This window comes from Anolis sagrei, chromosome 5 (genome assembly GCF_037176765.1).
Source record: "Anolis sagrei isolate rAnoSag1 chromosome 5, rAnoSag1.mat, whole genome shotgun sequence".
In the NCBI taxonomy this organism is placed as follows: Eukaryota; Metazoa; Chordata; class Lepidosauria; order Squamata; family Dactyloidae; genus Anolis; species Anolis sagrei.
This window is the reverse complement of record NC_090025.1, coordinates 199228101-199252100: the sequence shown is the minus strand read 5'-3', so window position 1 is coordinate 199252100 and position 24000 is coordinate 199228101. Positions and strand designations below refer to the sequence as shown.

The 24000-nt window shown below is 45.7% G+C and overlaps 1 protein-coding gene across 14 annotated transcripts in view; it reads right to left on the bottom strand.

The window, feature by feature from the left end:
• The window catches only part of SHANK3 (SH3 and multiple ankyrin repeat domains 3), a 407035-nt gene that overhangs the window by 81023 nt on the left and 302012 nt on the right, over window positions 1-24000 (bottom strand). For 12 of the 14 annotated variants that reach the window (XR_010910064.1, XM_067469407.1, XM_067469409.1 and 9 more), the window contains 2 exons: window positions 19904-20023; window positions 12588-12663 (listed from right to left, as the gene is read on the bottom strand). Coding sequence is in view for 13 of the 14 variants with exons in the window: in XM_067469407.1 (XP_067325508.1) it covers window positions 12588-12663; window positions 19904-20023 (196 nt within the window). In the remaining variant the exon portion in view is untranslated. The remainder of the gene's footprint in view (window positions 1-12587; window positions 12664-19903; window positions 20024-24000) is intronic. The other 2 variants (XM_067469411.1, XM_067469412.1) reach the window with 1 other exon arrangement.

The window sequence follows — 24000 nt, the reverse complement described above, 5'->3', positions numbered from 1 at the left end:
CGTAGGGAGAACAAGGGGCTTGTTTATGAAGCTATTGTCCTCCCAACCCTGCTATACGCCTGTGAAACGTGGACTGTCTACAGACGTCAACATTTTACACTGAAATGCAACATGGCCTGAGCTCTGCGAGTGCAACTTTTTCCCGAATGAAGCAGAGAGTGTTTGAGGACCGGGACATCCGTAGGGAGAACAAGGGGCTTGTTTATGAAGCTATTGTCCTCCCAACCCTGCTATACGCCTGTGAAACGTGGACTGTCTACAGACGTCAACATTTTACACTGAAATGCAACATGGCCTGAGCTCTGCCAGTGCAACTTTTTCCCGAATGAAGCAGAGAGTGTTTGAGGACCGGGACATCCGTAGGGAGAACAAGGGGCTTGTTTATGAAGCTATTGTCCTCCCAACCTTGCTATACGCCTGCAAGATGTGGACTGTCTACAGACGTCAACATTTTACACTGAAATGCAACATGGTCTGAGCTCTGCGAGTGCAACTTTTTCCCGAATGAAGCAGAGAGTGTTTGAGGACCGGGACATCCGTAGGGAGAACAAGGGGCTTGTTTATGAAGCTATTCCCCTCCCAACCCTGCTATACGCCTGTGAAACGTGGACTGTCTACAGACGTCAACATTTTACACTGAAATGCAGCACGGCCTGAGCTCTGCGAGTGCAGCTCTTTTCCGAATGAAGCAGAGAGTGTTTGAGGACCGGGACATCCGTAAGGAGAACAAGGGGCTTGTTTATGAAGCTATTGTCCTCCCAACCTTGCTATACGCCTGCAAGATGTGGACTGTCTACAGACGTCAACATTTTACACTGAAATGCAACATGGCCTGAGCTCTGCGAGTGCAACTTTTTCCCGAATGAAGCAGAGAGTGTTTGAGGACCGGGACATCCGTAGGGAGAACAAGGGGCTTGTTTATAAAGCTATTGTCCTCCCAACCCTGCTATACGCCTGTGAAACGTGGACTGTCTACAGACATCAACATTTTACACTGAAATGCAACACAGCCTGAGCTCTGCGAGTGCAGCTTTTTTCCGAATGAAGCAGAGAGTGTTTGAGGACCGGGACATCCGTAGGGAGAACAAGGGGCTTGTTTATGAAGCTATTCCCCTCCCAACCCTGCTATATGCCTGCAAGATGTGGACTGTCTACAGATGTCAACATTTTACACTGAAATGCAACACCGCCTGAGCTCTGCGAGTGCAGCATTCTTCCGAATGAAGCAGAGAGTGTTTGAGGACCGGGACATCCGTAGGGAGACCAAGGGGCTTGTTTATGAAGCTATTGTCCTCCCAACCCTGCTATACGCCTGTGAAACGTGGACTGTCTACAGACGTCAACATTTTACACTGAAATGCAACATGGCCTGAGCTCTGCGAGTGCAGCATTCTTCCGAATGAAGCAGAGAGTGTTTGAGGACCGGGACATCCGTAGGGAGACCAAGGGGCTTGTTTATGAAGCTATTGTCCTCCCAACCCTGCTATATGCCTGCGAGATGTGTGCTGTCTACAGACATCAACATTTTATACTGAAATGCAACACTGCCTGAGCTCTGCAAGTGCAGCTCTTTTCCGAATGAAGCAGAGAGTGTTTGAGGACCGGGACATCCGTAGGGAGAACAAGGGGCTTGTTTATGAAGCTATTGTCCTCCCAACCCTGCTATACGCCTGTGAAACGTGGACTATCTACAGACGTCAACATTTTACACTGAAATGCAACATGACCTGAGCTCTGCGAGTGCAGCTTTTTTCCGAACGAAGCAGAGAGTGTTTGAGGACCGGGACATCTGTAAGGAGACCAAGGGGATTATTTATGAAGCTATTGTCCTCCCAACCCTGCTATACGCCTGTGAGACGTGGACTGTCTATAGACGTCACATGCAACTCCTGGAACGATTAGATCAGCGTTGCCTCTGGAAAATCCTGCAAATTGTTTAGGAAGACAGGAGGACAAATGTCCGCCTGCTGGAAGAAGCAAAGACCACTAGTATTGAAACGATGCTCCTCCGCCATCAACTCCGCTGGACCGGCCACGTTGTGTGGATGCCCGACCACCATCTCCTAAAGCAGTTGTTCTACTCCGAACTCAAGAACGGAAAACGGAATGTAGGTGGGCAGGAAAAGAGATTGAAAGATGGGCTCAAAGCCAACCTTCAAAACTCTGGCATGCTGAGGTCTTTTGGAAACTATCAACCTCACTTGCCTAGTTTCCAACAGACTTCACAACCTCTGAGGATGCCTGCCATAGATGCAGGTGAAGCGTCAGGAGAGAATGCTTCTAGAACATGGCCATACAGCCCAAAAAACCTACAACAACCCAGTGATTCCACCCATGAAAGCCTTCGACAAGACATCGAATCTTGATTGTTTGCTGTCTGGAGTTCCCCTGTTGTTTCCTGCCTTGGCTCTGGTGTTTTAATACCGGCGACCAGATTTTGTTCATTTTCATAGTTTTCTTCCTTTCTGTTGAAATTGTCCACGCACTTCTTGTAAATTTCAATGACTTATCAGTGTCATGATGGTTGTCAGAGTGGTCTAGGAGAACTCCAGAGAGCAAACAATCAAGTGCCAGCTAACCCGTCCCAAACTGAAGATGCCTCCCTGAAACAACAGCCAGGCTACCTCTATGCAGAGACTCTCACGGATTGACTTTGCAAACTTCATGGTTACTCAATGCTAATCAAGCTTGCTGATTTGCAACATTTACACTTGAACATTTGCTCTAAACAGATTTAAACAGATTTTCTGACATTTCGCCTGCATCTATGGCAAGCATCCTCAGAGGTAGTGAGGTCTGTTGGAAGTAGGGAAATTGGGTTTATATATCTGTGGAACGACTGGGGTGGGGCAAAGGACTCTTGTCTGCTGGAGCTAGGTGGGAATGTTTCAACTGACTACCTTGATTAGCATTTGATGGCCTGGCAGTGATTAGAGCAAACTTTTGTTGAGAGGTGATTAGATGTCCTTGTTTGTTTCCTCTCTGTTGTTTTGCTGTTGTAATTTTAGAGTTTTTTAATACTGGCAGCCAATCTGTGTCAATCTGCATTCATATCTAAAGTCACTCTATACATTTCAGATACCAGTATATACATATGCAAATAGTGCAACTGCATGCATGCCTTATATGCATTTTCAATGCTATGGAATCCTGGGAGTTGTATCCCAAGGCAGAATCCTGGAGTTGTAGTTTGCACTCTTCGGCAGAGAAGGCTAGAGACCTTGTAAAACTACAGCGCCTGGGATTCGATGTTATGGAGTCCTGGGGGCTGTAGTTTTGCACAGTCTCTAGCCTTCGGGGCCACAGAGTGCAAACTACAACTCTCAAGATTCCACAACATTGAGCCACAGCAAGGAAAGCAGTGTCCATCTGCATTCATGTCTAAAGTCACTCTATACATTTCAGCTATATACATATGCATATACATATACATATGCAAATAGTGCAACTGCATGCACTACTACTCTGGCAACAAAGATCCGCCTAGTCAAAGCCATGGTATTCCCTGTAGTAACCTATGGATGTGAGAGCTGGACCTTAGGGAAGGCTAAGCGAAGGAAGATCGATGCTTTTGAGCTGTGGTGCTGGAGGAAAGTTCTGAGAGTGCCTTGGACTGCGAGAAGATCCAACCAGTCCATCCTCCAGGAAAGAAAGCCCGACTGCTCATTGGAGGGAAGGAGACTAGAGACAAAGTTGAAGTCCTTTGGCCACATCATGAGGAGACAGCCAAGCCTGGAGAAGGGAATGATGCTGGGGAAAGGGGAAGGCAAAAGGAAGAGGGGCCGACCAAGGGCAAGATGGATGGATGGCATCCTTGAAGTGACTGGACTGACCTTGAAGGAGCTGGGGGTGGTGACGGCCGACAGGGAGCTCTGGCGTGGGCTGATCCATGAGGTCACGAAGAGTCGGAGATGACTGAACGAATGAACAACAACATGCATGCCTTATATGCATTTTCCAAGTGGGAAGGTTTGATGGGGAATGAAGCCTTTTGCTTGCCTCTTCCAACTCCTGGGCCGGCATCTGTCGATTCTCCTCCCGACACAATGAAACCCATTGGGAATAGAGAGAGCCCTACCCTTCCCTCTCTCCTTCCACTTTGAATACTGCAAACGCTAATGAGGAATCAAAGCGACATTCAAACCCCTCATAAATAAGTAAACAGCCCCAACCCTTCGGAAGATGGCTTCGGAAGATGGCTTCGGAAGATGGCTTCAGAAAACAACAACAAGGAGGGAGAAGAGTAACTGCTTTGGGAGACGGAGAGTGTTTGAGGACCGGGAGATCTGTAGGGAGGCCAAGGGGCTTGTTGATAAAGCTAGTCCCCTCCCAACCCTGCTCTATGCCTGTGAGACGTGGACTGTCTACAGAAGTCACATGCAACTCCTGGAATGATTCCATCAGCGCTGCCTCCGAAAAATCCTGCAAATCTCTTGGGAAGACAGGCGGGGAAATGTCAGCTTGCTGGAAGAAGCAAAGACCACCAGCATTGAAGTGATGGTCCTCCGCCATCAACTCCGCTGGACCGGCCACGTTGTCCGAATGCCCAACCACCGTCTCCCAAAGCAGTTGCTCTACTCCGAACTCAAGAACGGAAAACGGAATGTTGGTGGCCAGGAAAAGAGATTGAAAGATGGGCTCAAAGCCAACCTCAAAAACTCTGGCATAGACACTGAAAACTGGGAACCCCTGGCCCTTGAGCACTCCAGCTGGAGGTCAGCTGTGACCAGCAGTGCTGCAGACTTTGAAGAGGAACGAATGGAGGGCGAAAGGGAGAAATGTGCCAAGAGGAAGGCGCATCAAGCCAACCCTGACCAGGACCACCTTCCATCTGGAAACCGATGCCCTTGCTGGGGAGAACATGCAGGTCAAGAATAGGGCTCCACCGCCACCTACGAACCCACCACCAGGACACTGATCTTGGAAGTCAATCCTACTCAGACGAGGGATCGCCTAACTAACTAGAATCATAGAATCAAAGAGTTGGGTTGGATTGGATGGCCCTTGAGGTCTCTTACAACTCTATGATTCGATGATAGCTCACTTCAAATCATAGAATCATAGAATCATAGAATCAAAGAGTTGGAAGAGACCTCATGGGCCATCCAGTCCAACCCCATTCTGCCAAGAAGCAGGAATATTGCATTCAAATCACCCCTGACAGATGGCCATCCAGCCTCTGTTTAAAAGCTTCCAAAGAAGGAGCCTCCACCACACTCCGGGGCAGAGAGTTCCACTGCTGAACGGCTCTCACAGTCAGGAAGTTCTTCCTCATGTTCAGATGGAATCTCCTCTCTTGTAGTTTGAAGCCATTGTTCCGTGTCCTAGTCTCCAAGGAAGCAGAAAACAACTAGGTCCCTTTCACACGAATGCTAGCCATGTGTGTGCAACACAACTGAATCTCTTGCTGCCTGGGAGTCTCCTTCTCTGGAGGTGCTGAAGCAAAGGCTAGACGGCCATCTGTCGGGAGGGCTTTGATGGTGCTTTTCTTGCGTTGCAGACAGAAGCGGGTGAAACTGGATGACCTTTTCTGTTCTATGTGATTCCAGGTTGCAAGCACCTTGTTCAGGTGCATAAACATGAACCTGGATTTGGGAGCATCCTATTGATGGGATCCTGGGAGCTATAGTTTTACAAGGGCTTTCACCTACTCTGCTTCACCAAACTGCCAATCCCAGGATTCCACCACATTGGGCCAATGCAGTCAAAGTGGAGTCGCAGAATCATAAAATCCTAGAGTTGGAAGAGACCACAATGGGTCATCTAGTCCAACCCCCTTCTGCCATGCAGGAACAGCACAATCAAAGTATCCCTGAGAGATGGCCATCCAGCCTCTGTATAAAAGTCTCCAAGGAAGGAGCTTCCTCCGCAATCTGAGGCAGAGAGTTCCACTGTTGAACAGTTAGGAAGTTCTTCCTGATGTTCAGGTGGAATCTCCTTCCTTTCCTGCCATTGGAACCCATGGCTCCATTGGGTCCCAGTTTCCAGGGCAGCAGAAAGGAAGCCTGCTCCTCTTCCAAATGTCACTCGTTCAGATAGTTATGAACCAGCGGAGAGTCTCTTCCAGGAGGAAAATGGGAAACCCAGGCCCCAAATGGCCTTTCCCCCTGGGCAGTTATCTCCTGCAAGCCCCAAACCCGTTGTCCTCCATGCATTGCAAGCCCATTGCGGACCCCTCCAGCAAGGGACAAGCATCTGCTGATCATAAAATATGGAGGATCAATGGGAAGCCTTTTTGGATCTTCTTCTTCTCTCCTTCCTTGAAGCACCTGCCTTCAACTTCCCCATCTCCGGCTCACTTTGCAAAAATGCAAGCTTCACTCCCGCCGACATTATGGTTGCCATGGAAACCGCACTAGATCCCATCCAGGAGGCTGGCGGAAGGAAATAAAGAAGGAAGGGAAGGAAAGATGGAAGTAAGGAAAGAAGGAAGGAAAGTAGAAAGAGAGGCAGAAAAAAAATAAAGGACAAAAAAGGAAGGAAGGAAGGGAAAAGGGAAGAGAAGGAATGAAGGAAGAAAATAAAGAAGAAAAGGGAAGGAATGATGGAAAGAAGGAACAAAGAAAATAAAGAAGGAAGTAAGGAAAGAAAGAAGGAAAGTAGAAAGAGAGGGGAAAAAATAAAGGACAAAAAAGGAAGGAAGGAAGGAAGGAAGGGAAGAAGGAAGAAAAGATGAAAGGAAATAAAGGGTGAAAAAGGAAGGAAGGAATGAAGAAAATAAAGAAGAAAAAGGAAGGAAGGAAGGAAAGAAGGAACAAAGAAAATAAAGAAGGAAGGGAAGGGAAGATGGAAGTAAGGAAAGAAGGAAGGAAAGTAGAAAGAGAGGAAGAAAGAAAATAAAGGACGAAAAAGGAAGGAAGGAAGGAAGGAAGGGAAGAAGGAAGAAAAGATAGAAGGAAGGAAGCAAAGAAGGAAGAAAAAGGAAGGAAGGAAGGAAGGAAGGAAGGAAGAAATTAAAGGATGAAAAAGGAAGGAAGTAATGAAGAAAATAAAGAAGAAAAAGGAAGGAAGGAAGGAAGGAAAGAAAGAAAGAAAGAAAGAAAGAAGAAAATAAAGAGGGAAGGGAAGGAAAGATGGAAGTAAGGAAAGAAAGAAGGAAAGAAGAAAGAGAGGAAGAAAGAAAATAAAGGACGAAAAAGGAAGGAAGGAAGGAAGGAAGAAAAGATGGAAGGAAGGAAATAAAGAAAGAAGAAAAAGGAAGGAAGGAAGGAAGGAAGGAAGGAAGGAAGGAAGGAAGGAAGAAAGAAAATAAAGAAGAAAAAGGAAGGGAGGAAATAAAGAAGGAAGAAAAAGGAAGGAAGGAAGGAAGAAAATAAAGAAGAAAAAGGAAGGAAGGAATGAAGGAAAGAATGAATGAAGAAAATAAAGAAGGAAGGGAAGGAAAGATGGAAGTAAGGAAAGAAAGAAGGAAAGAAGAAAGAGAGGAAGAAAGAAAATAAAGGACGAAAAAGGAAGGAAGGAAGGATGGGAAGAAGGAAGGAAGGAAGAAAAGATGGAAGGAAGGAAATAAAGAAGGAAGAAAAAGGAAGGAAGGAAGGAAGGAAGGAAAGAAGGAATGAAGAAAATAAAGAAGAAAAAGGCAGGAATGAAGGAAAGAAAGAAGGAAGGAAATAAAGGAAGAGGAAGGAAGGAAAGAAGGAAAGGGAGAAGGAAGCATGGAAGCAAAGAGAGAAGGAAGGAAGGAAGGAAGGAAGGAAGGAAGGAAGGAAGGAAGGAAGGAAGGAAGGAAGGAAGGGAGGAAGACACTTCTTGGAGGCAGAGGAGGAGGAATAGAGAGAATCACGAAAGTGTGGATTTGGAGACCTCAAATGCATCCAGCCCATTCCCCTTTAGCAGGGAAGACACCATCAAAACAGTCCCGACAGATGGCCATTCCGCCTCTGCTTGAAGGCCTCCAGAGACTCCAAGGGATTCTCTATTCTACGAGGGTTGGAAGTGCCATTCAGTCCAACCTGCTTCTGCCAGAAAAGAAGATCCAACTTTGCGAAAGTGGCTCAGAAGCTGCAGGATGGATTTCCTTCCGCCCTCTCTCCTTTCCCCGCTTGAACCAGGTTTCCTTCCTCTGCTCCCTTCCAAGCCTTTGGAGCTCCCTATTCTGCTCTTTCCATCTCATAGAATCACAGGGTTGCCAGGCAGGAAGACACCACCCGATCCCTCCCAACGGAGGGCCAACCAGCATCTGCTTAAACACCGTTTGGACCATGAATGATGGGTTTTGGAGGGCAGTGGCTTTCCTTCCCTTGAATGGGCATCTCTTAGGAGTCCGTTCCTTGCAAATGGGGTTGGACTAGATTGCCTTTGGTGTTCTCCTCCCAACTCAATAATGTTCAGATTCAATAAAGCTATGAAGCAACACAAGAGGGAATCCAGAAGGTCTGGTCAACAAAACCTCCACAACCGAAGCAGCCCATGAACTCATATTTGCAATACTTTTGAGCCCGGACGTCCATCCGCTGGCTGACCTTTCCCTTTGCAGAATCAACACCTTGCAGACGGAGAGGCCGGCGCCCACTGGCTCAAGGCAAACTCTCCGGTCAACGCTTTTATATCTTCCTTTTTCCACGAGACACAAAGACGCAACTGCGTGCAAACTTTGCTTAAGGAACAATTTAAGCTCCCTATTACGGGATGCTAAAGGTTGGTGCTCTTTAGGCCACCAACCTTTAGCATTGCAGAGAAAGCATGCGTTTGGAAGCAGTTGGACACTGGTTTGCAAAAATGTCCAGGTTGAGCAACTGAAATCCATGTTTTGCCTTTGGAAGGCCCAATCAAACAAAGCTGGGTCTGGCTATATTATTTTGATGAGAAATATCTCTTGAATCAATGTCAACAAAACTCTTTCGTGGGGTTCACTTTCCGTGATTATTGCTGCAAGATTATTCAAATGCACAAAAACGGAAAAATTAAAACCTAACATCCAAATTGGAAAGATTTTGGAGACTGTGGCTGGGGTCCCTGCTGCACGGCCTCGTTTGTTTTATCATGTCAGAAGCGAATTGAGAATACAAACACTGCAAGTCGCTTCTGGTATGAGTGAATCAGCCGTCTACAAAGACGTTACCCAGGGGACACCCAGATGTGTTACCATCCTGTGGGAGGCTTCTCTCATATCCCTGCATGGGAAGCTGGGGCTGACAGATAGGAGCTCACCCTATCTCGTGGATTCGAACCACTGACCTTCAGGTCAGCAGTTCAGACGGCACAAGAGTTTGACCCATTGCACCACCAAGGTTCCCACAGTCACATAAAGGCTGACAGATAGGAGCTCACCCTGTCTCATGGATTCGAACCGCTGGCCTTCAGGTCAGCAGCTTAGTTGGCACAAGAGTTTGACCCATTGCGCCACCGCGGCTCCCACAGTGCCACATAAAATCCAGATGATCTTCATTGAACTGGATTATATGGTAGTGTAGGCTCATATAATCCGGTTCAAAGCAGATAATGAGGATTATCTGCTTTGATAATCTGGATCATATGACAGTGCAGAAGGGACCTGGAACTACACAGCCATATAATGCATTTTGGAAATGCATTATATAATAATAATAATAATAATAATAATAATATAATGCATTTCCAAAATAATATTAATCATCATCATCATCATCATCTCTGCGAGGAAGCAGATGAAACAATAGATCCCATCCTCAGCTGCTGCAAGAAGATTGCACAGACAGATTCCAAGCAGAGGCACAACACCCTTGCTCAGATGATTCATTGGAACTTGTGCCACAAACACCGTCTGCCTGCCACAAAGAACGGGTGGGATCACAAGCCGGAAAGAGTTACAGAGAATGAATACACCAAACTCCTCTGGGACTTCTGAATTCAGACAGACAGAGTTCTGGAGCACAATACTCCTGACCTCACAATCGTGTTAAAAAAAAAAGTATGGATCGTCGATGTTGCAATCCCAGGTGACAACAGGATTGCAGAGAAACAACTGGAAAAGCTGACACGATATGAGGATTTAGAGATCAAACTGCAAAGACTCTGGCACAAGCCTGTCAAGGGGGTCACAGTGGTGATCGGCACACTGGGTGCAGTGCCTCAAGACCTTGGCCTGCACTTAAACACAATCGGTGCTGACAAAGTTACCACCAGCCAGCTGCAGAAGGCCACCTTACTGGGATCTGCACGCATTATTTGCCGATACATCACACAGTCCTAGATACTTGGGAAGGGTCCGACGTGTGATCCAATTCAAGAGCCAGTAGAGCGTCTGCTGTGGACTCATCTTGTTGTGTTTCAAATAATAATAATAATAATAATAATAATAATAATAATAACAACAACAACAACAATAATAATTGATCAGTTTAGACCAGGTATGGGCCAACTTGAGCCCTCTGAGAGTTTTGGACTTCAATTTTCCATTATGTTATTTTGCACTATTTATTTTATGGGATTGGTTTATTTTTTATTGTGATGTTATCTTGTTTATACTTTATGTTGCTGTAATGTATCGCTGGCCTTTGGGGAGATGGTGGCGGGGTATAAATAAAGATTATTATTATTATTATTATTATTATTATTATTATTATTATTACTCCCACAATTCCTCGCAGCCTCAGGCCCCCCAGGAATTGTGGGAGTTGAAGTCCAAAACACCTGGAGGGCTAATACGTGTTTTTGCAATGTTTACGTGTTTTGAGTTTGTTTATGTGCTTGAACTGCATTGTATGCTCAGTGCAGACTCGATTCGATTTGCATTCCATGGGTCTGCACTGACCCTGATATGGCAATTTGGGTGAACCATATCCACGCCTTTTGTGGGGCTGGAAAGGAAGACAAGGGCTTCCGGAAGCAATGGATCAGCCATTGCAAAATGCATGACTGGGCCAAGCAAGGGCCGTAATGCAATTGCTCAGTGCAGGAAAGATGTGTTGGAGCTGTTTATAATTTATAATGTAGATTTCAAAGTATGTATGTACATATGTATGTATGTTTAAAACGCAGTAGCCTTGTGCCTAGTGTATTCCTGTGCAGAAAGAGTTAACTGAACCATGGAGGGAGCAGCATTTCTAGAGAGGTCATAAATCAAGAGAATGAACACGCCATAGAACAAATGGAGCATCAAACGTCGTAGGTCACTCTGGAATGCAAGAGGTGTGGACTAGTGCTGATAACGGAGTTCTTTGTGTGTTCGCGATGTGACTATTGGACGGGATAGAAGCAGTTTACGATGTGCTTAGTGTAAAGTAGCTTCTAATGCAGTGGTTCTCAACCTGGGGTCCCCAGATGTTTTTGGCCTATAGCTCCCAGAAACCCCAGCCAGTATACCAGCTGTTAGGATTTCTGGGAGTTGAAGGCCAAAAATATCTGGGGACCCCAGGTTGAGAACCACTGTTCTAATGTATATAGCTGTAAAATAAAATAGTTTAGAGCCTAAGGTGGCTGTGATGGATGTGTTCCTGCCTTGCTGTGCGGCCGATGCCACTGACAAGGTTCCTCATCATCCAGATGGCCAAAGCACACCGGACGGCCATCCACTCTTTTAATCTCTGTGGTTTGAAAGGGCTAATCCTCCCTGATTGAGTTGGAGCAAGATCTCAATTGCAGGAGAATTGGATTCCCAGCGCCTTCTCCGCCTCTTTCTTGCAAACTGAGTCCTGAGAGTGTCCTCTGAGTATTCTCTAAGAAACTCATAATTAAAATTAATTACTGATGATGATGATGATGATGATGATGCAGGCCAGAATATAGTCTAGCACTGCTTTAACTGCCACTGCACATGGCTATGGGATTTCGGGAGTTGTAGTTTGCACTATTTGGCAGAGAGAAAAGGACTTGTAAAATTACAACTCCCATGACCCCATACATCAGTGGTTCTCAACCTTCCTAATGCCGCAACCCCCTAATGCAGTTCCTCATGTGGTGGTGACCCCCAAACATAACATTATTTTCGTTGCTACTTCATAACTGTAATTTTGCTCCTATTATGAATATCGGAAATGCAGGATGTATTTTCATTCACTGGACCAAATTTGGCACAAATACCCGATACACCCAAATTTTTAACTCTGGTGGGGTTAGAGGGGAGGGGGGGGGGGTTTGATTTTGTTATGTGTAGATCCTATGTGAATGATAATTATAATACTTATGTACATGTATATGACTAATCTACGAACGAAAAGAATCCCCCACCTTGTGTGACTGTGGAGCAGAACAGACAACTCCGCATCTCTATGCTTGTCCACTATGCCCTGCCTCATGTACGGAGGAAGAATGGTTGGAGTCTACAGACAATGCTGTTGCTGTTGCCCGTTTTTGGTCAAAAGATATTTCGCCACCTGCACTCCTTCTATTTTTATCAGTTTTATACTAATTTATGCATTGCTTTTGATATGAAGTAATAATAATCTACTAACAAGTGAAATGAACTTTAAGATGTGTATATGGTTGGCTCCCCACCTATTGACTCCTATGCAGATAAATGATCCCAATGATGTCAAAGGACGCTCCCCTTTGGTCAATGTCAAGAGATGTCGTGCATTCTAAAAGGCTTTTCCTGAATCCAACTTGGCAAAGGACTCCCAGCCCACCTTCCTTTGGCGAATGAGGGGGTCACACTCTCTCAGACTCACCTGTGGGAAGTGAAGTTGTCGTAGGAGCCCACGGTGTAGTGCCGGAAGAGCCGCTTGGTCCGGTCCTCTCGGGTTTCTGCCGGGAAAGAGGAGAAGAGGAAGAAGGTCAGCCTTTGCACACGCCTCCAAGTCCCCACCCCACCTTTTGCACACTCAGCCCTCACCTGCCTTCGCTCCCTTCCTCCAACTGTTCATCCTATTCTTCCTAAACATCTCTTCCTCGCCCTCCTCTCCTTCTTCACTAGTCTATTCCCTCCCTTCCTTCTTCTCCCTCCACCTTCTCTTCATCTCCAAATCTTCCTCCTCTACTTCTTCCTCCTCTTTCTCTTTTCTTCCTCCCATTTCATCCTTCCCTCCCTCCTTCTCTTATTCCTGTATCCTCTCCATCTTCTTTCCCCCTTTCCCTTCTTCTTTTTGTCCTCTGCTTATTCATCTCCTATTTCTTCCTCACCTCTTCTTCCTCTCCTATTTCCTCTACTTCTTCATTCTCTACTTCATCTCCACATGCTCCCATCCTCTTCATTTCCTTCCTCCTTCCTTCTTCCTCACCTTCCTCTCCTTCTTGTCTATTCCTTCTCTTCTTCCTCTGCCTCCTCTACTCTTCCTCTTCACATCTTCCTCCACCTTTTCTTCTTTTTTCATCCCTTTCATCCTTCCCTCCTTCTCTTCTCCCCCTTCCCCCTCTTCTTCTTCCTCTGCCTCCTCTTCCTCCTCTACTTCTTCCTCCTCTTCTTACCCTCCATCCTTGTCTTACACCTCTTCCTCTTGTCTTCCTATTCTTCCTCTTCCCTGCTCATCTTCTTCTCTTCCCCTCTTCCTCTTTTGTTTATTTCCCTCCCAGAATTGGAAAGGGACCCCCAAAGGCCATCTAGTCCAACTCCAGCTGGTGCAATTCTGGCAGTCTCTGAGGGCAAAACGAACCTGTTTGGAGGATCTCAAGTCACTTCCATCCATAGTTTAAGCAATATATATACAGGGTTAGTCAAAATGAATAGGCCAATATACAATACAATTAATTTTCTTATTGGCCTATTCATTTTGACTAACCCTGTATATATATGTTAATGTGGTCATTGAGGGGTCTAATTGTAGGAGATATATATATATATAGAGAGAGATATCTGCATGCTGGTTAAGTGTGGACATCAAGGCAACCAAGTTCCCTCCTGCAGAGCTCAAGAATATAAAAGCAGCCGCCTTCAAGTGGGAAAAAGAACATCCTCCGACTGGTTTAATGGTCTCTTTGTGCATTAAAAGGGGGGCCAGGCTCCCCTGAAAAGAGGAGGACAATGGGCACAAAAGGGAGCGCAATCTCGCACATTGCCCACGCCACAGGGGCCTTTCAAGCCTTCTTGTGCGCAGGCAGGGAGTCCTCTCTCTTCCCACCATTTCACTCCATAAGAATGAAAACAACTGCCTGTTCAGCTTTAACTGCTGGTGTTCAATGCTACGGGAATTGTAGTTTTACAAGGTCTTTGCCACAGAGTGATGGCGCCTTGCTAAACGACAAATCCCAGAAGTCCACAGCATCGAACCCTTATGGTAAAGTGCGGTTCGGCACTTTATGAAACTGCAAAAATACTCTCTTCGCGGGAAGGATATTATGTCATATTATTCCAATATTACATTATATATTATGTTTATTAGACCAAGCCTTTGGGGGCAGGGCAATGGGGCAATAACAGAATGGTGTCCTGAGATGGTTTCTAAGCAACTCATTTTAAAGTGGATATAAGTGATTTTAATGTTTGTATATATTTAGGGTTTTATGTCCCGGCATTGAATGTTCGCTGTATCGATGTTGTGCTCCGCCCTGAGTCCCCTGAGTCAGGATGAGAAGGGAGGATTATACATGATTTAAATAAATAATTAATTGTAACTATTGAGAGCCGTTCAGCAGTGGAACTCTCTGCCGCGGAGTGTGGTGGAGGCTCCTTCTTTGGAAGCTTTTAAACAGAGGCTGGATGGCCATCTGTCAGGGGTGATTTGAATGCAATGTTCCTGCTTCTTGGCAGAATGGGGTTGGACTGGATGGCCCATGAGGTCTCTTCCCACTCTAGGATTCTAAGATTCTATAAGAGGTGTTCAGCAGTGGAACTCTCTGCCCCTTGTACAGTGTGGCGGAGGCTCCTTCTTTGGAGGCTTTGAAACAGAGGCTGGATGGCCATCTGTCAGGGGTGATTTGAATGCAATGTTCCTGCTTCTTGGCAGAATGGGGTTGGACTGGATGATGGCCCAGGAGGTCTCTTCCAACTCTAGGATTCTATGTTATTATATTATTATATATTATTATTATTATTATTATTATTATTATTATGTCATTATGCAGTGGGTTAAACCACTGAGCTGCTGAACTTGCTGACCGAAAAATCACAGGTTCGAATCCGGGGAGCGGGGTGAGCTCCCGCTGTTAGCCCCAGCTTTTGCCCACCTAGCAGTTTGAAAACATGCAAATGTGAGTAGATCACTAGGCACCACTCTGACGGAAAGGTAATGGCGCTCCATGCAGTCATGCTGGCCACATGACCTTGGAGGTGTCTATGGGCAATGCCGGCTCTTCAGCTTAGAAATGGAGATGAGCACCACTCTCCCAGAGTTGGACACAACTGGACTTAATATCAGGGGAAACCTTTACCGTTTAATATTATATTATAATTATTATTATACTATTGAAATTATCATTATATCATAATTATATTATATATGATATTATAATCATATATTACTATATATTATAAGTGACTGAATGAATAAACAACAACAAAAAGTTATTATTATTATTATTATAGTGCTCTGACTTACAAGAATTGCACAAACTGTCTTTGCAGGAGGGACATTATATTATACGATTATATTATATTATTCAATTATTATAATGTATATTATATTATAATTATATGCTATATTATATTATCATATTATAATTGTATTATATAATTATATTATATTATTATTATATATTATAATATATTACATGATGTAATACAATTTTTGTTCCTGGGTTATCAATGCCATTTCCTAATTGGTTCTATCAGGAAAAAACATGGGAAAAGTTAGGGTTGGCATTGAATGTTTGCCTAGAAAGAAAGTTTATTGTTATTACATAAAGTTTATTAGACTGCACAAACTTTGTTTCTGCAGGAAGGACATTTTGCTCTAGGTTGTTGTAGGTTTTTTTGGGCTCTATGGCCATGTTCTAGAGGCATTCTCTCCTGACGTTTCGCCTGCATCTATGGCAAGCATCCTCAGAGGTAGTGAGGTCTGTTGGAAATAGGAAAATGGGTTTATATATCTGTGGAATGACCAGGGTGGGACAAAGGACTCTTGTCTGCTGCAGCTAGGTGTGAATGTTTCAACTGACCACCTTGATTAGCATTTGATGGCCTGGCAGTGCCTGGGGGGAATCTTTTGTTGAGAGGTGATTAGATGTCCTTGTTTGTTTCCTCTCTGTTGTTGTGCTGTTGTAATTTTAGAGTTTTTCAATATTGGGAGCCAGATTTTGTTCATCTTCATGGTTTCCTGCTTTCTGTTGAAATTGTCCACATGCTTGTGGATTTCAATGGCTTCTCTGTGTCGTCTGACATGATGGTTGTGAGAGTGGTCCAGCATTTCTGTGTTCTCAAATCATCTGCTGTGTCCAGGTTGGTTCCTCAGGTGCTCTGCTCTGGCTGACTTCTCTGGTTGAAGTAGCCTGCAGGACCTTTCCTGTTCCTTGATGCGTGTCTGGGCACTGTTGCTGTTGCGTGTGGTGGTCCCTCTGGAGACTTCTTGTCCACAGCTGCATGGTACACAATGGTAGACTCCTGCAGAGGTGAGAGGATCCCTCTTGTCCTTGGCTGAACGGAGCATTGGTTGGATTTTCTTGGTGGGTCTGTAGGTGGTTTGTATGTTATGTTTCCTCCTCAGCTTCCCAATGCGGTCAGTGGTTCCCTTGATGTATGACAGACTCCTTCAACTAGATAAGTCAGCCATAGCAGAGCACCTGATGAACCAACCTGGACACAGCATATTATGTGAGAACACAGAAATGCTGGACCATGCTCACCACCACCATGTCAGACCACACAGAGAAGCCATTGAAACCCACAAGAAGCAGGTGGACGATTTCAACAGAAAGGAGGAAACCATGAAAATGAACAAAATCTGGCTACCAGTATGAAAAAACTCTAAAATTACAACAGCAAAACAGCAGAGGGGAAACAAACAGGCACATAAAATCACTCTCAACAAAAGATTCCCCCCAGGCACTTCCAAGCCATTAAATGCTAATCAAGGTGGTCAGCTGAAACATTCCCACCTAGCTCCAGCAGACAAGAGTCATTTGTCCCACCCTGGTCATTCCACAGATATATAAACCCATTTTCCTAGTTCCAACAGACCTCACTACCTCTGAGGATGCTTGCCAAAGATGGAGGCGAAACGTCAGGAGAAAATGCCTCTAGAACATGGCCATAGAGCCCGGAAAAACCTACAACAACCCAGTGATTCCAGCCATGAAAGCCTTCGACAATTTTGCTGTAGTTTTCCAATTAATCTCTCATAGAGTCTCAACCAATTCAACACTGTTTGTGGCACAAAAGCAAAGTCTCTGGAATAGAACAACCCCTTTCAAAGCCAGGATTGCACAATTAAACAGGAAACAACACTTCCAAAACAAGAACAGAATTTGTTTCAAATGTTGTTACATACTGTAACAAAATATGAACTTTTCTGGAGGTGCTGCAATGCCCACCTTGGCCACCAGGTGGGGCGCGTCCTTTGCCCAAAGGCAGCTTGGGAAGTGTTGAACCTTCTGACCCTGGAAGCGTCTGCTTCCCCGTCTCTGATCATCAGAAGCACTTGAGAAGCAGATGTTCCACATGGAAGCCAAAGACCGGCTGCCAAGGAAGGCGGCTGCTGCAGGATGCGGATGCCTCTTCCTCCAATCCCGGCCTTAAAGGAGACTCTGCTACGCTCTCAAACTAAGGCCCTCCTTGAATCCTTGCTCCCAGCAGGAGGGGTTCTATTAAGAACACATGGGAGTTGTAGTCCGACCAAAAGGACGCTTTCGGCTGTTGCTCTGAAAAGCAAACAGTAGCCGTTCCCAAGCAGCCAGCAGCAATGGAGCTAAGAACATACAGACCTGTCTTTATTTAGTCGCCCAGAGGAGGGCGACTAAAATGATCAAGGGTCTGGAGAACAAGCCCTGTGAGGAGCGGCTTAAGGAGCTGGGCATGTTGAGCCTGAAGAAGAGAAGGCTGAGAGGAGATATGATAGCCATGGAGTAATATGTGAGAGGAAGCCACACAGAGGAGGAGGGAGCAAGCTTCCTTTCTGCTTCCTTGGAGACTAGGACGCGAAACAATGGCCTCAAACTACAAGAAAGGAGATTCCACCTGAACATGAGGAAGGACTTCCTGACTGTGAGAGCCATTCAGCAGTGGAACTCTCTGTCCCGGAGTGTGGTGGAGGCTCCTTCTTTGGAAGCTTTTAAACAGAGGCTGGATGGCCCTCTGTCAGGGGTGATTTGAATGCAATATTCCTGCTTCTTGGCAGAATGGGGTTGGACTGGATGATTGCCGAGGAGGTCTCTTCCAACTCTAGGTTTGTAGGATTCTATGATTCTATGAAATGCACTTCTCTCACCCTGAGATTCCTCCCAGTTGCTTTGAGGCGTTGGAGTTCAGCCTGTGGTTGTGTTTCAGGATCAGGGTGCTTTGGATGTGGGAAGTGATGCCAAGGAATTTCAAGATGGCAATGGTTTGGTCAATGACACTGATGCAGAGGAGGACCAGGAGACCCCTGAGCAAAGTGTAGTTTCCCATGAGATTGTCCCTGAAGGGAGTGCAACAGAAAGTATACTCCCTGAATTGTTACCAGAAAGTTTCCAGGATTTGGAGCTTGCTGAGAGACTTAATGAGCAAATAGATAGGCGAGAGGAAATTAGTCAAAACAGACAGGCCGAACAGTGCCTTCGGCGATCTGTTAGGCTTCAACAGAAAAAGATAAGGGGATCTCAAGTAAAATGAAACCAATTCCTGAGTGCATGGAATAGCTTAACGAGGAGATAAAAAGTTCCAAGTATGGGAAATATAGTCAGATGAAGCATCGTTGGAATCAAGTGTAGTTCTTGTCTTTTGTTCCATGGAAGCTTTGCTTGGAAGATATTTGTCTAAGTATTTCTTGTTCATGGTTTGGGCTCTTGAAGTGTATGAATGCCTACTCATGCTTTGGATTGATGTTTCCTGTTTTTCCTGAATTATATTAGTGTGGACTTTGTTTTTATGGACTTTGCTGAACTTTACCCTGGAGTATATTTGCTCCTGCTTATCTTCTTACCTAATTGGATTTACTTATTTCTTTAAAGTACTTTTTACTTGCTTTTTAATTATCTTCAATAAAAGGATTGTTTTCCAATATACAGTGTGGTGTTTAAATTCAGAGGGCTTTTCCTGTCCTGGAGTGCAACACGAGGGCGGGATCAAAGCATTCTGGGAACCTCAATGGGTTGAGATAACCTCTTCTCAAACTGTGGGATCCCTTACACTCAGTGTTAGGCTCCTGAAAAATTCAGGAGGTCCCAAGTGGAAAGGTTTAAGAAGGCCTGATCTAGATGACCCTTGGGGGTCCCTTCATGACTCTACAAATGAAAGCTTGTGTCCCTCTTGTTGTAACCCGCACAGCTTGCAGTTTGCGATTGCAGACCCCTGATGCAAAGACAGCCCACCAGTAAGACCCCCGTTCTCCCCCTTCTTCTTTCCATTGACAAAACAGGGCTGAAACAGGTCATTTAGAGAGAGAGCCATTGGCTCTAATGGACACAAACACATGGAAGGACGATGCAGGAAGGGGTTTGTGAGTCATAATATTCCCTAATGGGGAGATCATTAGGAAGGGCAGTGAAAGGTGGAAGGAAACGACACAAGGCAGACTTTGTGATTGCAAAACGACCGTGAAACAAACAAGGCCGAGTGACAACGGTGAAAGTGGGTCTCCATTGCAGCATTGCAAAGCCTGCGCGCAAACAAGTTTCAAGTTCTAAATGAGTGCTGCAGAGACTCAAGTGGCAAAGAAGTCATTTAATGTGAAAATACATCTGTGCCCTTCGGGAAGGTGAGAATCAAACTGCAAAACAAACAAGGCCACATATGCCACGTTTGCAATCATGTGGGAATGTCATTGCAAACACAGCACACATGCAGGTTTCAAGTTCTAAATGAGTGTGGCACAGATGCAACAAGGAGCACAACGGGTCCACGGCAGTGATGCCACGAGTGTCGTGAGTGCCACATCTTCCATTCCCAGCATGAACCTCTGCTTAACAGGAGAGACTTTACCTACTCCCGAGAAGGACTTCCTGCCTGGGAGGCCGAAGGCAACCGGAATTGGGGCTTGCGGAGGGCTCCGTCCACTCCGGCGCTTGACCGCTCCTTTGTTGAGCTTCAGCAAAACTGGCCCTGAGAGCCAAGGGATGGAGGGCAAATGGGTTGGCAAGAGGGTGACTTTGCAGCCAACACAACGGAGATTGTTTTGCATTACTTTTCATTACAAATGCCTTCCCCAAGAGAGCGCAATATTCGAATTTGACAATCAACGTGCAATAGTTCAAACATATTGTCCACAGGTCTGATCTGCACTACAATGTTAGTACCACTGATTCTGCACCCACGGATTCAACCATCATATGCCAGGCACTAGCGAAGGTCTCCTGACAGATGGCCATCCAGCCTCTGTTGAAAAACCTCCAGGTGCCACCAAATGCGCTCCACAACAACAACAAAACTTTATATACCGCTCTGTCTCCCCGCCCATTGTACCAGTTGGAACTTCTGGGCCATCTTCAAGGGCAGCCCCACATAGAGCGCATTGCAGTAGTCCAGTCTGGATGTAACCAAGTTGTGGGCCACCCTGGCTAAGTCAGACTTCATACACCAGTTTGAGTTGTGCAAAGGCCCTCCCAACCACCACCGACACCTGAGCATCAAGCGACAGCGTTGAGTCCAGGAGGACCCCCAAGCTACGGACCTTCGCCCTCAGGGGGAGTGTAACTTTGTTGAGCACAGGTTGCCACCCAATACCCTGGTCGGCCCCACGACTGACCAGGAGGACCTCTGTCTTGTCTGGATTAAGCTTCAACCTGTTAGGCCTCATCCAGCCCATCACAGCAGTCAGACACTGGTTTAGGGCCTGGGAGGCTTCCTTGGAATTTGGTGGAAAGGAGTAGTAGTTGGGTGTCATCTGCATACAAGTGGCACCCAACTCCAAAACTCTGGATGACCTCGCCCAGTGGTTTCATGTAGATATTAAAAAGGACGAGGAATAGAATGGAACCTTGTGTGACCCCACAGGTGAAGGGCCAGGGGTCCGAGCAGGTATCCCCCAGCGTCACCAACTGGGAGCAGAGCCACAACAAAGCCGGATTCAACCATCAAAGGCCATCTAGTCCAACCCCCATCTGCCAGGCACTGCCCAAACCCACCTGACAGGCCCAAGACCCATTCCGGAGAGCCGCCCCAGAAGGATACCACGGTCGATGGTATCGAAAGCTCAGTTTGCAAGTTTTATTCTGACCCCCTTAGCACAATTTTAGGGTGTTTTGGGCCAAAGGGGAGAAAGCAACATGGAGAGCTGGGCGTCACTCCAAGACCATATATATCAGCATCTTCAATGCACCATTTTGGCATGACGGAGGAATGCTACTGATGAGCTATCGAATGCATTGCAGCCATGTGCAACGGGATATGATGCAAAATGTCCTAATGCACAAATGTGACTTCTTGTGGGTTGAGAACACCATTACGTATCAGGATATACTGAACATCAGGACACACTGCTCATGGAAATGTGTTGCACATCAGAAAACACCGCGCATTGAAACACCAGAATGCATTGCACAGCAGAAAATGTACAGTGGGAAATACTGAACACCAGGACCCATTGCACAACAGAAAGCATAGCACACCAGGAAGCTATGCATCGGGATTGCAAGGGATTTTGCCTACACTGCTGAAGCGTTCCAAACTACAACTCCCAGGATTCTATAGCACCAAGCAGCTAAAGCGACGTCAGGCTGCATTATTTCTACAGCCCAGGTGCATCCAAAGGAGAATCCACCAACACCAAAGGCACTCTGACGCTGATCCACATTGCAGAATTATAGCAGTTTGGCACCTGCCATGGGATGTGTAGTTTGGCGTAGCACTACCAGTCCCTAAAATAGAAGGATAAACTGTGCACCGGGACTGTGGCGCAGCTGGCTGGGAGTCAGCTGCATTAAGATCATTACTGACCAAAGAGGTCATGAGTTTGAAGCCAGCCCGGGTCGGAGTGAGCTTCCGACCAATTTGTGTAGCTTGCTGTCAACCTTTGCAGCCCGAAAGATAGTTGCATCTGTCAAGTAGGAAATTTAGGTACCGCTTATGCAGGAAGGCTAAGTTAATTTATTTATTTATTTATTTCGAAGTTTTCTATACCAAACTTCTCAACCTCATCGAGGGACTCAGCCCGGTTTCCAGACATAAAAACAACATACAATCATTAAAATATCATATATCACAAATTACAATAACAGATTTAAAATACACTATATATAAAACTACGAAGGTCAGTCGTCCTATTAAAAACCAGATCTATATCAACTTCCATCCAGGATCCTAGGGTGTTGTCTTATTCATTAAAAGCCTGACTCCACAGCCACGTCTTCACCCGTTTCCTGAAAGTCAGGATAGACGGGGCGGTTCTGACCTCCGGAGGGAGAGAGTTCCAGAGTCGAGGGGCCACCACCGAGAAGGCCCTGTCCCTCGTCCCTACCAGACGCGCTTGCAAGGCCGGTGGGACTGAGAGCAGGGCCTCTCCAGACGATCTTAATAATCTTGATGGTTCATAGGGGAGAATACGTTCGGAGAGGTAAACAGGGCCGGAGTCGTTTAGGGCTTTATAGGTCAACACCAGCACTTAACTAATTTACGATGCCATAAAACTCTCCAGCTGCATGCAAAAGAATGAGGAAGTACTCCATTGGTGTTACAAGTGGACGGTGAAGCAATAGCTCCCCCAGTGGTCAGAATTCGAAGCATACCCTCATGAAGCTGGAAAATTAAATAGCCTCTGTGTGTCTGTCTATATATGTGTGTCTATGGCATTGAATGTTTGTCATGTATATGTACATTGTAATCTGCCCTGAGAAGGGCAGAATAGAAATACTGTAAATAAATAAATAAATAAATAAACTCCTCAGCAAACTACAAATCCCAGGATACCATCATATGGAGCCATGGCTGTGGAGGCCAAACTGCTATAATTCTGCAATGTGGATCACCCTCATTGTATAAATATACAGAATATAAATATAAATATACATAATAGAAATACTGTAAATATATAAATAAACAAACAAACTCCTCAGCAAACTACAATTCCCAGGATACCATCCTATAGAGCCATGGCAGTCGGGGCCAAACTGCTATAATTCTGCAATGTGGATCAGCCTCCTTGTATAAATATACAAAATATACATATAAATATACAGAATATAAATACTGTAAATACACTCCTCAGCAAACTACAAATCCCAGGATACCATCATATGGAGCCATGGCAGTGGGGGCCAAACTGCTATAATTCTGCAATGTGGATCACTCTCATTGTATAAATATACAGAATATAAATACTGTAAATACATAAATAAATAAATAAATAAACTCCTCAGCAAACTACAAATCCCCATCATATGAAGCCATGGCAGTGGGGCCATGGCAGTGTAATCTTGCAGCATGGATGCAAGGAAGCAAGCTGGACTAGGTGCCCTTTGGGGGTCCCTTCTGACTCTGGGAGCCCTGAAATACCCTTTTGTCTACTCATTAGGAAGGCTATAGATATGGAGGATTGCATTATTTGGAGGAGGATGGACTGGATGCCCTTTGGGATCCTTTCCAGTGCAACAGTTCCGTGACTCTATGACATGTCCGCATGTTTGTGCAACCACAAAGAGGACAAAATGTGGCCTGGGGGGGCCTCTCAGACCCTCTTTTAGACCTCGAGGGGTGCAAAAAGGGCACAAAATAGGGAGGAAAACGCCATATTTTAGGAGCCTCATATTTTGCAACTAGGGATGCAATGGGGACATGGCCCTACAAGGCATTTTGGGTTGCTGTTGTGGACATCCTCCCCATTGCAAGTTGCAAAGAGCCACAGTGGGGGTGTTTGGGGGTCCCTTCTGCTTTCCTGGCCCTCCCTCCCTCCCTCTCTCCTCATTTGATCCCATTCTGGATCAGAGGGCGGAAGCGCGGCTCCTTTTTCGGGTGACAATGGAGCGGGATTTATGGCCTTTCCGCAGCCAGGAAGGTCTAAATATAGCAGATGCTGAGCCAGTGCTTAATGGACCTGTCAAGAAGGACTGGGAATGGGAAGGAGAGAAGATGAAAGGAAGGAGAGA